Source organism: Rhinoderma darwinii, chromosome 13, assembly GCF_050947455.1.
Source record: "Rhinoderma darwinii isolate aRhiDar2 chromosome 13, aRhiDar2.hap1, whole genome shotgun sequence".
In the NCBI taxonomy this organism is placed as follows: Eukaryota; Metazoa; Chordata; class Amphibia; order Anura; family Rhinodermatidae; genus Rhinoderma; species Rhinoderma darwinii.
The window spans coordinates 314,393-333,250 of NC_134699.1; the positions used below are offsets into that span (position 1 = coordinate 314,393).

Below are 18,858 nucleotides of genomic sequence, written 5' to 3' on the forward strand. Positions count from 1 at the left end.
TCAGGCTGCTCTCTGTACGCTGTATATATGTATAGACCCTGTCCGGCTGCTCTCTGTACACTGTATATATGTATAGATCCTGTCAGGCTGCCCTCTGTACACTGTATATATGTATAGATCCTGTCAGGCTGCTCTCTGTACACTGTATATATGTATAGATCCTGTCAGACTGCCCTCTGTACACTGTATATATGTATAGATCCTGTCAGGCTGCCCTCTGTACGCTGTATATATGTATAGATCCTGTCAGGCTGCCCTCTGTACACTGTATATATGTATAGATCCTGTCAGGCTGCCCTCTGTACGCTGTATATATGTATAGATCCTGTCAGGCTGCCCTCTGTACGCTGTATATATGTATAGATCCTGTCAGGCTGCCCTCTGTACGCTGTATATATGTATAGATCCTGTCAGGCTGCTCTCTGTACACTGTATATATGTATAGATCCTGTCAGGCTGCCCTCTGTACGCTGTATATATGTATAGATCCTGTCAGGCTGCCCTCTGTACGCTGTATATATGTATAGATCCTGTCAGGCCGCTCTCTGTACACTGTATATATGTATAGATCCTGTCAGGCTGCTTTCTGTACACTGTATATATGTATAGATCCTGTCAGGCTGCCCTCTGTACGCTGTATATATGTATAGATCCTGTCAGGCTGCCCTCTGTACACTGTATATATGTATAGTTCCTGTCCGGCCGCTCTCTGTACACTGTATATATGTATAGACCCTGTCAGGCTGCCCTCTGTACACTGTATATATGTATAGATCCTGCCAGGCTGCTCTCTGTACACTGTATATATGTATAGATCCTGTCAGGCTGCCCTCTGTACACTGTATATCTGTATAGATCCTGTCAGGCTGCCCTCTGTACACTGTATATATGTATAGACCCTGTCAGGCTGCCCTCTGTACACTGTATATATGTATAGACCCTGTCAGGCTGCCCTCTGTACGCTGTATATATGTATAGATCCTGTCAGGCTGCCCTCTGTACACTGTATATATGTATAGACCCTGTCAGGCTGCCCTCTGTACGCTGTATATATGTATAGATCCTGTCAGGCTGCCCTCTGTACACTGTATATATGTATAGACCCTGTCAGGCTGCTCTCTGTACACTGTATATATGTATAGATCCTGTCAGGCTGCCCTCTGTACGCTGTATATATGTATAGACCCTGTCCGGCTGCTCTCTGTACGCTGTATATATGTATAGACCCTGTCAGGCTGCCCTCTGTACGCTGTATATATGTATAGATCCTGTCAGGCTGCTCTCTGTACACTGTATATATGTATAGATCCTGTCAGGCTGCCCTCTGTACGCTGTATATATGTATAGATCCTGTCAGGCTGCCCTCTGTACACTGTATATATGTATAGACCCTGTCAGGCTGCCCTCTGTACACTGTATATATGTATAGATCCGGTCAGGCTGCCCTCTGTACGCTGTATATATGTATAGATCCTGTCAGGCTGCCCTCTGTACGCTGTATATATGTATAGACCCTGTCAGGCTGCTCTCTGTACGCTGTATATATGTATAGATCCTGTCAGGCTGCTCTCTGTACACTGTATATATGTATAGACCCTGTCAGGCTGCTCTCTGTACGCTGTATATATGTATAGATCCTGTCAGGCTGCTCTCTGTACGCTGTATATATGTATAGACCCTGTCCGGCTGCTCTCTGTACGCTGTATATATGTACAGACCCTGTCAGGCTGCCCTCTGTACACTGTATATATATATAGACCCTGTCAGGCTGCTCTCTGTACACTGTATATATGTATAGATCCTGTCAGGCTGCTCTCTGTACACTGTATATATGTATAGATCCTGTCAGGCTGCTCTCTGTACACTGTATATATGTATAGATCCTGTCAGGCTGCTCTCTGTACGCTGTATATATGTATAGATCCTGTCAGGCTGCCCTCTGTACACTGTATATATGTATAGATCCTGTCAGGCTGCCCTCTGTACGCTGTATATATGTATAGACCCTGTCAGGCTGCTCTCTGTACGCTGTATATATGTATAGATCCTGTCAGGCTGCCCTCTGTACACTGTATATATGTATAGATCCTGTCAGGCTGCCCTCTGTACACTGTATATATGTATAGACCCTGTCAGGCTGTACACTGTATATATGTATAGACCCTGTCCGGCTGCTCTCTGTACGCTGTATATATGTATAGATCCTGTCAGGCTGCCCTCTGTACGCTGTATATATGTATAGATCCTGTCAGGCTGCCCTCTGTACGCTGTATATATGTATAGATCCTGTCAGGCTGCTCTCTGTACACTGTATATATGTATAGATCCTGTCAGGCTGCTCTCTGTACACTGTATATATGTATAGATCCTGTCAGGCTGCTCTCTGTACGCTGTATATATGTATAGATCCTGTCAGGCTGCCCTCTGTACACTGTATATATGTATAGATCCTGTCAGGCTGCCCTCTGTACACTGTATATATGTATAGACCCTGTCAGGCTGCCCTCTGTACGCTGTATATATGTATAGACCCTGTCAGGCTGCCCTCTGTACGCTGTATATATGTATAGATCCTGTCAGGCTGATCTCTGTACACTGTATATATGTATAGATCCTGTCAGGCTGCTCTCTGTACACTGTATATATGTATAGACCCTGTCAGGCTGCTCTCTGTACGCTGTATATATGTATAGACCCTGTCAGGCTGCTCTCTGTACGCTGTATATATGTATAGACCCTGTCAGGCTGCTCTCTGTACGCTGTATATATGTATAGATCCTGTCAGGCTGCTCTCTGTACACTGTATATATGTATAGACCCTGTCAGGCTGCTCTCTGTACACTGTATATATGTATAGACCCTGTCAGGCTGCTCTCTGTACACTGTATATATGTATAGATCCTGTCAGGCCGCTCTCTGTACACTGTATATATGTATAGATCCTGTCAGGCCGCTCTCTGTACGCTGTATATATGTATAGACCCTGTCAGGCTGCCCTCTGTACGCTGTATATATGTATAGACCCTGTCAGGCTGCCCTCTGTACACTGTATATATGTATAGACCCTGTCAGGCTGCCCTCTGTACACTGTATATATGTATAGATCCTGTCAGGCTGCCCTCTGTACGCTGTATATATGTATAGATCCTGTCAGGCTGCTCTCTGTACACTGTATATATGTATAGATCCTGTCAGGCTGCCCTCTGTACACTGTATATATGTATAGATCCTGTCAGGCTGCCCTCTGTACGCTGTATATATGTATAGATCCTGTCAGGCTGCTCTCTGTACACTGTATATATGTATAGACCCTGTCAGGCTGCTCTCTGTACGCTGTATATATGTATAGATCCTGTCAGGCTGCTCTCTGTACACTGTATATATGTATAGACCCTGTCCGGCTGCTCTCTGTACGCTGTATATATGTATAGATCCTGTCAGGCTGCTCTCTGTACGCTGTATATATGTATAGATCCTGTCAGGCTGCTCTCTGTACACTGTATATATGTATAGATCCTGTCAGGCTGCCCTCTGTACACTGTATATATGTATAGATCCTGTCAGGCTGCTCTCTGTACACTGTATATATGTATAGATCCTGTCAGGCTGCTCTCTGTACGCTGTATATATGTATAGATCCTGTCAGGCTGCTCTCTGTACACTGTATATATGTATAGATCCTGTCAGGCTGCGCTCTGTACACTGTATATATGTATAGATCCTGTCAGGCCGCTCTCTGTACGCTGTATATATATATGTATAGATCCTGTCAGGCTGCCCTCTGTACACTGTATATATGTATAGATCCTGTCAGGCTGCTCTCTGTACACTGTATATATGTATAGACCCTGTCAGGCTGATCTCTGTACACTGTATATATGTATAGATCCTGTCAGGCTGCTCTCTGTACACTGTATATATGTATAGACCCTGTCAGGCTGCTCTCTGTACGCTGTATATATGTATAGATCCTGTCAGGCTGCTCTCTGTACGCTGTATATATGTATAGATCCTGTCAGGCTGCTCTCTGTACACTGTATATATGTATAGATCCTGTCAGGCTGCTCTCTGTACACTGTATATATGTATAGATCCTGTCAGGCTGCTCTCTGTACGCTGTATATATGTATAGATCCTGTCAGGCTGCTCTCTGTACGCTGTATATATGTATAGATCCTGTCAGGCTGCCCTCTGTACACTGTATATATGTATAGACCCTGTCAGGCTGCCCTCTGTACACTGTATATATGTATAGATCCTGTCAGGCTGCCCTCTGTACGCTGTATATATGTATAGATCCTGTCAGGCTGCTCTCTGTACGCTGTATATATGTATAGATCCTGTCAGGCTGCCCTCTGTACACTGTATATATGTATAGATCCTGTCAGGCTGCCCTCTGTACACTGTATATATGTATAGATCCTGTCAGGCTGCCCTCTGTACGCTGTATATATGTATAGATCCTGTCCGGCTGCTCTCTGTACACTGTATATATGTATAGATCCTGTCAGGCTGCCCTCTGTACACTGTATATATGTATAGACCCTGTCAGGCTGCCCTCTGTACACTGTATATATGTATAGACCCTGTCAGGCTGCTCTCTGTACGCTGTATATATGTATAGACCCTGTCAGGCTGCCCTCTGTACGCTGTATATATGTATAGACCCTGTCAGGCTGCTCTCTGTACACTGTATATATGTATAGATCCTGTCAGGCTGCCCTCTGTACACTGTATATATGTATAGATCCTGTCAGGCTGCTCTCTGTACACTGTATATATGTATAGATCCTGTCAGGCCGCCCTCTGTACGCTGTATATGTGTATAGATCCTGTCAGGCTGCTCTCTGTACGCTGTATATATGTATAGATCCTGTCCGGCTGCCCTCTGTACACTGTATATATGTATAGATCCTGTCAGGCTGCTCTCTGTACACTGTATATATGTATAGATCCTGTCAGGCTGCCCTCTGTACGCTGTATATATGTATAGATCCTGTCAGGCTGCCCTCTGTACGCTGTATATATGTATAGATCCTGTCAGGCTGCTCTCTGTACACTGTATATATGTATAGATCCTGTCAGGCTGCCCTCTGTACACTGTATATATATGTATAGACCCTGTCAGGCTGCCCTCTGTACACTGTATATATGTATAGACCCTGTCAGGCTGCTCTCTGTACACTGTATATATGTATAGATCCTGTCAGGCTGCCCTCTGTACACTGTATATATATGTATAGACCCTGTCAGGCTGCCCTCTGTACACTGTATATATGTATAGATCCTGTCAGGCTGCCCTCTGTACACTGTATATATGTATAGATCCTGTCAGGCTGCCCTCTGTACACTGTATATATGTATAGATCCTGTCAGGCTGCTCTCTGTACACTGTATATATGTATAGACCCTGTCAGGCTGCCCTCTGTACACTGTATATATGTATAGATCCTGTCAGGCTGCTCTCTGTACACTGTATATATGTATAGATCCTGTCAGGCTGCCCTCTGTACACTGTATATATGTATAGATCCTGTCAGGCTGCTCTCTGTACGCTGTATATATGTATAGACCCTGTCAGGCTGCTCTCTGTACACTGTATATATGTATAGATCCTGTCCGGCTGCTCTCTGTACACTGTATATATGTATAGATCCTGTCAGGCTGCTCTCTGTACACTGTATATATGTATAGACCCTGTCCGGCTGCCCTCTGTACACTGTATATATGTATAGATCCTGTCAGGCTGCTCTCTGTACGCTGTATATATGTATAGACCCTGTCAGGCTGCTCTCTGTACACTGTATATATGTATAGATCCTGTCAGGCTGATCTCTGTACACTGTATATATGTATAGATCCTGTCAGGCTGCTCTCTGTACACTGTATATATGTATAGATCCTGTCAGGCTGCCCTCTGTACACTGTATATATGTATAGACCCTGTCAGGCTGCTCTCTGTACGCTGTATATATGTATAGATCCTGTCAGGCTGCCCTCTGTACGCTGTATATATGTATAGACCCTGTCAGGCTGCCCCCTGTACACTGTATATATGTATAGATCCTGTCAGGCTGCCCTCTGTACGCTGTATATATGTATAGATCCTGTCAGGCTGCTCTCTGTACACTGTATATATGTATAGACCCTGTCAGGCTGCCCTCTGTACGCTGTATATATGTATAGATCCTGTCAGGCTGCCCTCTGTACGCTGTATATATGTATAGATCCTGTCAGGCTGCCCTCTGTACACTGTATATATGTATAGACCCTGTCAGGCTGCTCTCTGTACACTGTATATATGTATAGATCCTGTCAGGCCGCTCTCTGTACACTGTATATATGTATAGATCCTGTCAGGCCGCCCTCTGTACACTGTATATATGTATAGATCCTGTCCGGCTGCTCTCTGTACGCTGTATATATGTATAGATCCTGTCAGGCCGCTCTCTGTACACTGTATATATGTATAGATCCTGTCAGGCCGCCCTCTGTACACTGTATATATGTATAGACCCTGTCAGGCTGCCCTCTGTACGCTGTATATATGTATAGATCCTGTCAGGCTGCCCTCTGTACGCTGTATATATGTATAGATCCTGTCAGGCTGCCCTCTGTACACTGTATATATGTATAGATCCTGTCAGGCTGCTCTCTGTACACTGTATATATGTATAGATCCTGTCAGGCTGCTCTCTGTACACTGTATATATGTATAGATCCTGTCAGGCTGCTCTCTGTACACTGTATATATGTATAGATCCTGTCAGGCCGCTCTCTGTACACTGTATATATGTATAGATCCTGTCAGGCTGCCCTCTGTACGCTGTATATATGTATAGATCCTGTCAGGCTGCCCTCTGTACACTGTATATATGTATAGATCCTGTCAGGCTGCCCTCTGTACGCTGTATATATGTATAGATCCTGTCAGGCTGCCCTCTGTACACTGTATATATGTATAGATCCTGTCAGGCTGCTCTCTGTACGCTGTATATATGTATAGATCCTGTCAGGCTGATCTCTGTACGCTGTATATATGTATAGATCCTGTCAGGCCGCCCTCTGTACGCTGTATATATGTATAGATCCTGTCAGGCTGCTCTCTGTACACTGTATATATGTATAGATCCTGTCAGGCTGCTCTCTGTACACTGTATATATGTATAGATCCTGTCAGGCCGCCCTCTGTACGCTGTATATATGTATAGACCCTGTCAGGCTGTACACTGTATATATATATATAGATCCTGTCAGGCTGCCCTCTGTACACTGTATATATGTATAGATCCTGTCAGGCTGCCCTCTGTACACTGTATATATGTATAGATCCTGTCAGGCTGCCCTCTGTACACTGTATATATGTATAGACCCTGTCAGGCTGCTCTCTGTACACTGTATATATGTATAGATCCTGTCAGGCTGCCCTCTGTACACTGTATATATGTATAGATCCTGTCAGGCCGCTCTCTGTACACTGTATATATGTATAGATCCTGTCAGGCTGCTCTCTGTACACTGTATATATGTATAGATCCTGTCAGGCTGCTCTCTGTACGCTGTATATATGTATAGACCCTGTCAGGCTGCCCTCTGTACACTGTATATATGTATAGATCCTGTCAGGCTGCCCTCTGTACGCTGTATATATGTATAGATCCTGTCAGGCTGCTCTCTGTACACTGTATATATGTATAGATCCTGTCAGGCTGCTCTCTGTACACTGTATATATGTATAGATCCTGTCAGGCCGCTCTCTGTACACTGTATATATGTATAGATCCTGTCAGGCCGCTCTCTGTACACTGTATATATGTATAGATCCTGTCAGGCTGCTCTCTGTACACTGTATATATGTATAGATCCTGTCAGGCTGCTCTCTGTACACTGTATATATGTATAGATCCTGTCAGGCTGCTTTCTGTACACTGTATATATGTATAGATCCTGTCAGGCTGCCCTCTGTACACTGTATATATGTATAGACCCTGTCAGGCTGCCCTCTGTACACTGTATATATGTATAGATCCTGTCAGGCTGCCCTCTGTACACTGTATATATGTATAGATCCTGTCCGGCTGCCCTCTGTACACTGTATATATGTATAGACCCTGTCAGGCTGCTCTCTGTACACTGTATATATGTATAGATCCTGTCAGGCTGCTCTCTGTACACTGTATATATGTATAGATCCTGTCAGGCTGCCCTCTGTACACTGTATATATGTATAGACCCTGTCAGGCTGCTCTCTGTACACTGTATATATGTATAGATCCTGTCAGGCTGCCCTCTGTACACTGTATATATGTATAGACCCTGTCCGGCTGCCCTCTGTACGCTGTATACATATAGACTCTGATGTCCTATGCTCCATTAGGGGACATTATGGCTCTTTGGACTTTTGCCTCCAGGGTAATTATTTCGGCTCTATTGTGTATTGTGGCGGTGGTCTCTGATATGCTGGGCCCCTCTTCTCTGCCTCATTTCAGGCTGCAGACGTTGGTGCATTTGTATACAGAGGTCTGTCATTGTCGCTCATTACAGTGGAGACCACCCAGGAACGATCTCCTAGTTGCTAAGAGTCTCATGGAGAGTTTTGCAGGAGTGCAGTACTTCCTCTGTCCTGCGGAGGTGCTGTTTTCTTATGACCAGCGTGGATATACAGTGTAAGACTGAGGTGGTCGAGACGTTCTGTTGTCTATCGAGACATGTTCACTTTTTTTTAATTTGAACTATTTCGTGAATTTCTTGGAAATTAAAAATCTGAGATCCATTTCCTAAAGATTGTCGGTCGTGTTTCCTTTTTTGCGTATTTCATGGAGATGATTGTTTGGTTATATCAGAATTTTGTAGAGGTGTAAATCTGGATCCCGGCTGATAAGGGGTTAATTCCTGACCAGAGTGACTTGTACATGTGGGAGATGCTTTATTTTACATCGATGACCTCACTGGTGGCAGCCGAAGCCTTCAGGTCAGGAATGATTGCTCCGAGCTTGGGGCATTGTTCTCACTTGTGAATGGGGCGTCTTTCCATTGGGAGTACCACTGTCCGTACACAGTCTGTGGGGGAGGGGTGGTTGTCCCGGATCGCTGATGTGTCATTCAGTCCTTAGTCCTTTCCTCCAGTCATGAAGACCCGTCCAGTGCTGGCTGAGCGCTCCTTAATGCGGCCATTGTTGGAGACTGACCAGCTGTTCCCCGCAGCTGTAGGGCTGCACATCTGCTGTAATTCTCGGACACAGCGGCCCATGCTGATTTAGTTGTTGCTGTGGTATTAGTGGTCCTCCCTCCCGTGACCCCCCCCCCCCCTTTCCTGGTAATGGTTCCAGCTACGCCTGTGCGATGTCCCTTCTCCAGAGTGGTGGCAGAACCTGGGGATTACGAATACGACCCGTGACACATTAACGGCTTCACCGTGTCCACCGACACATGAGGTCCCCCCTCATAGAAACCGCCTGCAGGAAAAATATATCTGGCTGCTGTTGATGGATTTATTCCAGACTCTTGCCGGAAACCATAAACGAACTGCAATTCACAGATCTGTTTACTATATAGTTTTTTTTGTAACCAGGAAACCGTCAACAAGCTGCTGCTGGAGCTTTTATTCTTAGACCCTGTTCATACTTTGCATTTTGATGCAGTTTTAATTGCCTTCATTAGCCAAAGGGTAAACAAAACAAATCAGTCGTCATGATTTTGTGGATCCTGTAACAGAAGTTGTGACCCCCCCCCCCCCAGTGTGAACGGTACCATACGAAAAACTTTATTTATACTCTTTTTCACTAAGTGCAGGGTGTGAATCTCTCTCCAACTTGTCTTTAGTGGGTGTCCCGGTAAGGAAACGCATTGTCCTACACCCTATTAGTGAATTCTGGATAATAGAGGGGGGGGGGGGGTCCTTTGTTCTGGACCCTCATCTCTTGGTCAGAGTGGCGGGCGGTTACATAGTGTCTCTTTCTGGAGGACCTGTCCTGTATTACGCAGGCAACACATTGATATGAATGGACACTGTAATGCTTCATATCTCCTGTGGCGGCGCTGCAGGGAAACTCCATATTTACTGCCAGATTCCGACACAGATTAAAGCTAATCGTTGAGGGTCCCAGGGGAGGGACCCTATGTTATCAGCTTGTTGTCAAGGGAACATAAGGGTTTTCTGAAGTGGAGAACCTCTTTAATGTGGCCATACACCTTTTTGATAGCTGTTGGGCGAATGTTCCTCTCAACCCCGCCATACACGTTCATGCTCAGCCCGGCCTGTTCTCAATGGGGAGGGGGGAATAAGTCGCTGCCAGACGCCTGTGGCATCAGGTTATCTCCCCTGAGAACAAAGGATCGGGCATGAGGTAATACAACGGGGCTGAACCTTCCCCTGACATCTGCCAAACGCTTTTTAGATGGTGGGTTTGGCCAACTTGAGTGTAATGTGTATGACCACCTCTATGCTACATGGAAACGGTCAACAAGCATGTCTTAACCCTCAACAACCTGCGTATAGTGTTTTTACATCGGCCGTTTGGCGCCGCCTTTTCACCTTGGCACTTTAGAAGAACTTTTTCCGCATCGTACGAGGATCTACTGAAGCCTGTGCTGTTAACAGCCTCGGTCCTCAGGGCAACGATCGGAGACCACTAGCCATGGTCTCCGATCATATTTAACCCCTCAGATGCGGTGCTCAATAGAACGCCGCATCTGAGTAATTTTAGAGGGATGGGGCTCCCTCTCATCCCATTGGTATCCCTGTGCATTGCGGGGTGCCAATGGTTTCTATGGCAGCCTGGGGGCTTAACAAAGTCCCCTAGGTCTGCCTTTAGTGATTGCCTGTTCCGCCATGTCAGAGTTTTACACTGACGGGCAATAATATGCTGCAATACTGAAGTATTGCAGTGTATTATAATAGTCCTCAAAATATCACATCGTAAAATCCCCCAGTGGGACGAAAAAAAACGAAAAAAAAAAAGTTCAATAAACTTTGAAATAAATAAATGTCCCAAGTAAAAAAAAAATTATGTAAAAAGCCACATTTTCCCTTACAAAATACTTTATTATGAAAAAAAGTTACTCCTATTTGGTATCACCGCGTTTGTAATGAATCCAACTATAAAACGATTACATTATCTAACCCGGAGCGGTGACAGTCGTAAAAAATACAATAGAAAACGGCGCCAGAATTGCGATTTTTCTGTTCATCCTGCCTACAAAAAAATGTGATCAAACCGTCGCATCTGCTCCAAAATGGTACCAATAAAAACGACAAGTCGTCCCGCAAAAAAAAATCCCTCCTACATCGGTCAAAAAACAAGTTCTGGCTCTTTAAATACGGCGACACCGCAAATAATTGTGAATAAAATGTGTTTTTACTGTAAAAGTAGGAAAAACGAGAAAAACCTATCAAATGTTGTATCGCTGCAATCGTAACGACCCGCTGAATAAAGTGATTATTTATACCACATGGTAAACGGCGTCAAATTGAGGCGCAAAAAAATGGCGACATTTCCGTTTTTTTCCAGTACCCCAATAAAAAAGTTACTAAAAAGTTAATCAATAAATTATTTGTACCCCAAAACGGTTCTATTATAAAATACAACTTGTCCCGCAAAAAAAAAAGTCCTTATACAGCGATGCCGACGCAAAAATAAAAGTTATAGCTCCTGGAACGCAACGATGGAAAAACTTGCTCGTCATCAAGGTTTAAAATACCTTTGGTATTAAGGGGTTAATTCTGTCTGGTGTTTACGGGCGGTGGGTCTGACCGGCTCGCTCATTAAAGGGAATGTGTCGCTAGAAAAATATTTATATTTTTTTTAGTTAAACAGTATATAAATGATTACACATTGTGAAAAAATTAGAACAAGTCAGGAAATATTATAAATTAGATTCTAATTTATAACATTTCCCTGTGCTGGCCACTAGAGGGAGCAATTCCCAAAACTGCAGCATTGGCATGTGGTAAAGCAACCTCATTGATTTATGTTGCAAATATGGGGTAGACACACTCGCTCTAGTGTCCTCACACAATCCCCCCTCCTTTATCCTGGCTAGTGCCAGGAGAAAGAGGGGGTTGAATGTTCAAACCTCCTACACGGTGTGTCGCCATTTTCTGAGCGAATGCACAGTGTAGGATGATTAGATACAGGGCTCAGCAGACAGTATCACACGAACATAATACACACATCACATACACAAACATAACTTACCTGCCGCCACCGCTGCCTCCGCTCCTAGTCCTTGCGTCTGAACATATGGACGGATGCCGCGCCCGGAAGTCGTCATCTTACTGTCCGGCTGCGGCTTCCGGTCCACATGAAAATGGCGCCAGATGTGGCTCTGCCGAAGACCTTCCTTTTGGACTGTGTGGTAGCGGCGCATGCGCCGTTCCCACACAGACGGCGTACGCTATAGTGGATGGAACGGCTCACGTTCGCATTCTCTATGGGGCTGATGTGCCGTATTCCAACTCTGTATGTGGCGTTAATCGACTCATACAGAGATGAAAAAAAAAATGGCAGCCTCCGTAGAGAAGTAAAAGAAAGAAAAAAAGTACAACACAAATAAATAACATTTAATGACATACTAAAAGCAATAACATAAAAAAAAATGTTTTTCGTGACCCCTTCCCTTTAACCCCTTAATGACCGGGCATGTTTGTACCTTAATGACCAAGCCAGATTTGTCAAATCTGGTATGTCTGACTTTATCAGAGAATAACTCTGTGAAAGTTTTGAATATCCAAGTAATTCTGACATTGTTTTTTCGTCACATGTTGTACTTTATTTTAGTGGTAAAAGTAGACTGATACGATTTGCGGAAATTAATAAAAAAATTGAAAAATTGAAGAAATTTTGTAAAAATTACCATTTTCCCCTATTTTTAACTGCAATATGTCACATATGTACACACATACTGTACAATTTTTTTAATTAAATATATATTTCTATCTCTTTACTCCATTTTGGCAGCACTTTTGAAAAAATAAAATAAATTTTCAGCAATTTAGAGGACTTACAAATTGAATAATAATTTTATAAATTTTGAAGTACATTTTGTTTTCCGGCACCAAGCCAGGTTTTCAGAGGCTCATAGGTCTCAGAGTGATGGAAACCCCCACAAATGACCCCATTTAGAAAACTAGACCCCTTAAGGTATTTACCTAAGGGTATAGTAAGTATTTTGACGCCACAGTTTTTTGCTAAATTTAATACATAGCAGGTGAAAAAAAAATAAAATTCACTTTTTTCATAAAAGTATCAGTTTGAAGACCAATTTCTTTGTAAAGCGACCATGAGAATGAAGAAACACACCACAAAATTTATCACCCTGTTTCTCCTGTTTTCAAAAATACCAACATTGTGGCCCTAATGCGCTGCCTGGACACACGGCAGGACCCAAAATGAAGGGAGCACCCGGAGGCTTTTAGGACTCATATTTTGCTTGAAAATGTTTTAGGCCTCACTGTACATTTGGAGAGGCTTTGAGCTGCCAAAACGATAGAAACTCCCCATAAACGACCCCATTTAGAAAACTAGACCCCATAAGGTATTTATTTAGGGGTATAGTAATTATTTTGACCACACAGTTCTTTGCTAAATTTAATGCATAGCAGGTGAACAAAATAATAATTTCACTTTTTTCATAAAAGTATTTGTTTGAAGACCGATTTCTTTGTAAAGCGACCATGAAAATGAAGAAACACACCCCAAAATCTATCACCCTCTTTCTCCTGTTTTCAAAAATACCCCCATTGTGGCCCTAATGCGTTGTTTGGACACACGGCAGGGCCCCAAAGGAAGGGAACACCCGGAGGCTTTCAGGACTCATATCTTGCTTGAAAATGTTTTAGGCCCCAATGTACATTTGGAGAGGCTTTGAGCTGCCAGAATGATAGAAACTCCCCATAAACGACCCCATTTCGAAAACTAGACCCCTTAAGGTATTTATCTAGGGGTATAGTTAGCATTTTGACCACACAGGTTTTTCGCTAAATATATTGAAATTAGTCTGTAAGAATTAAAATGTACTTTTTTTCTGAAACAACATAGACATTTTTATTATTTACAAGGAATAACGAAGAAATTGCACCCCAACATTTGTAAAGCAATGTCTCCCGATTACGACAATACCCCATATGTGGTAATAAACTGCTGTTTGGACCCACAGCAGGGCTCAGAAGGGAAGGAGCGCCATTTGGATTTATGATTTTGCTGGAATGGTTTTCGGTGCCATGTCGCATTTGCAATGCACTGGAGGGACCAAAACAGTGGAAACCCACCAAAAGTGACCCCATTTTGGAAAAACCTTCAAGGAATTTTTCTAGGGGTATAGTGAGCATTTACACCCCACGGGTCTTTTGCAGAGTTTATTAGAATTAGGGCGCGAAAATTAATATCAACATTTTTTCCACTAAAATGTTGCATTTTCTCATTTTCACAAGGGATAAAGGAGGAAAAAAACAACCATTTTTTTATAAAGCAATTTCTCCCGAGTCCGGAAATACCGCACATGTGGTCATACGTTTTTTCATTAGAAATGAATTAACCCTTTCAGGACTGATCCATTTTTTGCTTTCATATTTTAGATTTTCACTCCCCGCTTTCCAAGAGCCATAACTTTTTTATTTTTCCATCAATAGAGTGGTGTGAAGGCTTATTTGTTGCAGGACAATCTGTAGTTTTCATTGGTACCATTTTGGGGTACATGCGATTTTTTTTTGATCACTTTTTATTACATTTTTTTGCAATCCTGAGCAAAAAACAGGAATTCTGACACCGTTTTTTTAGTTTTTTTTTTTGCGGCGCTCACCGTACGCAATAAATGACATTTTTAATTTATTCTGCGGGTTGGTACGATTACGGCGATACCATATGTATATAGGTTTGGTCCTTTTTTTTAGCGTTTGCGCAATAAAATGACTTATTTATAAATAAAAAAAATTCTGTGTCACCATATTCTGAGAGCCATAATTTTTTAATTTTTTAGTCAAAAAAGCTGTGTAAGGGCTTGTTTTTTGCGGGACGGATAGAAGTTTTTATTGGTACTATTTTCGGGTACATGCGACTTTTTGATCACTTTTTATTCTTTATTTAGTGAGCGGTGGTGACCCAAAAAATTGCGATTCTGTCGTAGTTTTTTATTGATTTTTTTTGGGGTGTTCATCGTGCGGGAAAAATAACATTATAGTTTTATAGTTGGGGTCGTTACGAACGCGGTGATACCAGATATGTGTACTTTTTTAACGTGTTCATTTTTTTTCTATAATAAAAGTCTTATTATAGGAAAAAAAGCATTTAGTGTTTATAGAACTTATAACTTTTATTTTTACACTTTTTTTAAAACATTTTTATTACTTTTTTTTACTTTTTTCACTTGTCCCACTAGGGGACACTTAGACTTGCAGCTTTGATCGCTGCTAGAGTACATTACACTACACACGCAGTGTAATGCACTCCAACTGTCATTGTGACGTGACTGTCACACTGACAGGAAGCAGAGGAGGAACGGCCGGAGGCTGTTCCTCTGAGGCTTCCGTGCATGGCAACCCGGAGGTCATTATCTGACCTCCGATTGCCGTGACAAGCATCGGTAGCCCCCACGATCACTTCGTGGGGGCTGCTGATGTGCTTCAAACCACTTAAATGCGGCGACGGCAATCCGTCGCCGCACTTAAGGGGTTAACTGCCGAAATCAGCGGCGATGGTCCGCTGTCCGGCGAGGCTGATGTCTCAGCTGTCTAGGACAGCTGTCAGCGCGGGTCTGTCACTCTGTGTTTACACAGAGTGACAGTTTGAAATGCGGACGAAAATGTACGTCATGGTGCGGGAACTAGCAGCCGACCATGACGTACATTTTCGTCCTTGGTCGTTAAGGGGTTAAAGGCTTTGTCCACTTTTTGGCTTTTCTCTTAGTCCATCGGTTGCAGACTTCTTAAACGTGTCCGGTCACATGCTGCTTGTATGTTTCCTCTGTACATAGAAGCTGCGTCTCCGACACCATCAGGTCCATCACATGGAGGTTCTTCAGCTTCCGACTATAGAGGAAACCTAGAAGCTGCATCTGAGAAGCCATTGGAGAGGAGTCCGCATTGTGAGAGACTAGACATGGAGCGCACAATCCACAGTATATACGGTGATCGGAGCCGCTGGGCATAATTTAGAAACATGAACATCTTTGTAAACATTTTGATCAAACTGTATAAGCCACTTGCCACTTCACGGCGACCTCTTTAAAGTGGGTCCCTACTCTATCGGCTGCAGCACTGCATGGCGGCCCCCGCCACCGCAGCACCGCTCCTGCAGAGGGAGCAACCCAGGGGCCCAAAAGCACCCATGCTAACAGACCGTGCCAAGCCTCCTTGGCTCTGGGCCACGTCCCCCCACAAGTGCAGCACTACAGCAACAGACACCACAACATGTGAACAGATGGAATGAGCTCACCTTGCCATGCGCCCCCAGTGGCCAACTGAGCACAAGCAGGAGCAGGAACACTTATGAGGTCATTCCTGAATTAAAATCAGCTGGGTATTCTTTCAGATGCGTGGCGTGCTGGTACCAAGTAAAACAAAGGAGAGGAGGAGAGGAGTAATAAGACCTCTAAAACATAGATTTAATATAAAACATAAGTGAAAAGCCTGCAGAGGCGTCCATAGCCTTTAATCTCCTCGGCAACCATCATCATGGCCCCCGTTCTGGCCGAAAACCAGCACCGTCTCCAGATTGCTTGTTACTAGCGCAACTGCTGTTATTCTGCAAAGCTGCGCGCCCATTAACAGTCCATTTGCTGACAGCGTGGCGGGTCGGACAATGTGTGAAGCCGTAGGCCCTGTTCACACAGAGTTTTTTTTTACACGGCAATCGCGTCGGAAAACGTGTCAAAAAGCGGCCTGAAAATGCCTCCCATTGATTTCAATGGGAGGCACGCGTTTTTTTTTTTTACCGTGAGCGGTAAAAAAGCCACATGCCCTATCTTCGGGCGTTTACGCCTCTGACCTCCCATTGACATCAATGGGAGGCAGAGAAAGCGTATTTCGCTGCGTTTGTGCCTGTGGCACTCAGTGGGCGCGAGCGAAAAACTCAGCGTAACACACGGCAAATGACGTGCAGGCAGAATATTCTGCCTGCAAAAAAAACTCTGTGAACTCCGCCTTAGATGTCCACATGTTGTTGCTCATGTCTGTTAATGAGTTAGTGATTTGCACATGTCATAGTGAGATCCATCAACAGCAGCTTGTTAGTGGCTTCCATGTATTACCATTAGGCGTTTTGACACCGCACGGAGCTCGAACTAAGTAAAAGTAAGTGACCGCAGCAGGACAGGGGGTGACACTCGCTGCACAGATCAGGCGCACCTCGTTGATGTCGCGTTCCTCTCCTGCGATATATTTTGTGATCTGTGAGGCTTCAAGGTGTCTCGTGTCTCCGGAACGTCCTTTGCTTCTCCCATTCACCATTGCAGCTTGGGGGGTGTGTAGAGAACAGGTCCACTATAAAGCTGCTTGTCTGGTGGGGAGATGTGTGAATATCGTGTATTGTGCGGTAGGTGACGCCGGCGCTGCCGTGGGCGGGATGTGTGTGGGATCGGGAATGTAGGAGCAGACCTAGAAATGTGCAGAGATTTCCTCCTCAGGTGGGAGATGTAATTGTTGTATGTGCGTCATATCTTTATGGCAGGCGGGCGGCGTGCTGGGCTCCTCCGTGCAGGACGCAGGTCATTTCATGAGAAGCTGTCATTATCATTTTTCGGCTGGCGGTATCCGGTGATTACTCGCCATGCGGTGACGCGCACACTCCCGCTGTTCACTATGTATTTCTGTGTCTAACGTGAGAGGGAAGGCAGAGCTGCGATCCCACAGATATCCCATATTTATCCGGCACTGGTTCTCGTGGAGAACGGCACGGAGAGGACGGTGCGCAGCAGACATGTACATTCTGGCCTCTGATTAATATTGGGGTGACTGCGGATCTGAGCCGCTAGTTATACCCAGAAACGTCTCCGCTGAGGCCACAATACACAGGGATGACTAGGGAAGCGCATGACTAGACCGGATTAGTCCTCCTCCCTCACACCTGCACCTCTGTAGTCTGGTCGCCCCGTGGTGCAGGTGAGGCGCTGGTGCCGGGGTCCGTCTCGGGGATGAAGCAGGTTGTCTGTTCGTACCGGTGCGAGGAGAATATAGGAGTACCGGACGAGGCCGGCCGCTTCTAGGGAGTATTGGGTCCACTTCTCTGTATAGCGGGGGCAGCCGTGATCACTGGCGTTGATGTATATAACTGCGCAGACGTCCGGCAGGGTGGTCACACTCATTAATATTTGTTCCTTTTTTTTCAGGCGTTTCTACATCGCATCCGACAGAACATCATCGAGAAAAGCGAGAGCTGCATATCCGAGGAAAATGTTAAGGTATGATGCTGGGAGTAGCGCCATTTACCTGTGTGGGCACCGTGAGGAGCACGCGATTGGCTGGGGAGGGACGTCATCCCGTGATCAGTGAGGGGGAGACGTAGTAATTCCTGTGGGGTCTTTGTGTCAGGATCTTGGTGGCCGGGAGCGGCTGCGGCGTGTGACGTGTAGAGCGCGACCGTAATATGTAGTCCGTGTGAATCTCGATGACCCGTCCATTCATGCCAGCAGATATTCGTATTGGCGATCTTCAATACCATTACTTAAGCAACGAAATAGCGATTCCAGACAAGTATTTACACAGGTTATCGTCTCCGTGATCTCGCACGGTCACCTGTTTAACAATGTCACATGTCTGCGAACAATCCGGTGTTTACACGTCGCACCTCAAAATGACCAATCATTATTTATCTGTTCTGATTTGTACGAGCGTTTTATCGCTAGTCGTCCGGTCGTTGCACCAGT

At 44.5% G+C, this 18,858-nt stretch overlaps 1 protein-coding gene across 1 annotated transcript in view; it reads left to right on the forward strand.

The window, feature by feature from the left end:
• The window catches only part of PREX1 (phosphatidylinositol-3,4,5-trisphosphate dependent Rac exchange factor 1), a 138,940-nt gene that overhangs the window by 48,078 nt on the left and 72,004 nt on the right, over positions 1-18,858 (forward strand). The window contains 1 exon segment of the mRNA XM_075846257.1: positions 18,322-18,393. Within this exon segment, the coding sequence (XP_075702372.1) occupies positions 18,322-18,393 (72 nt within the window).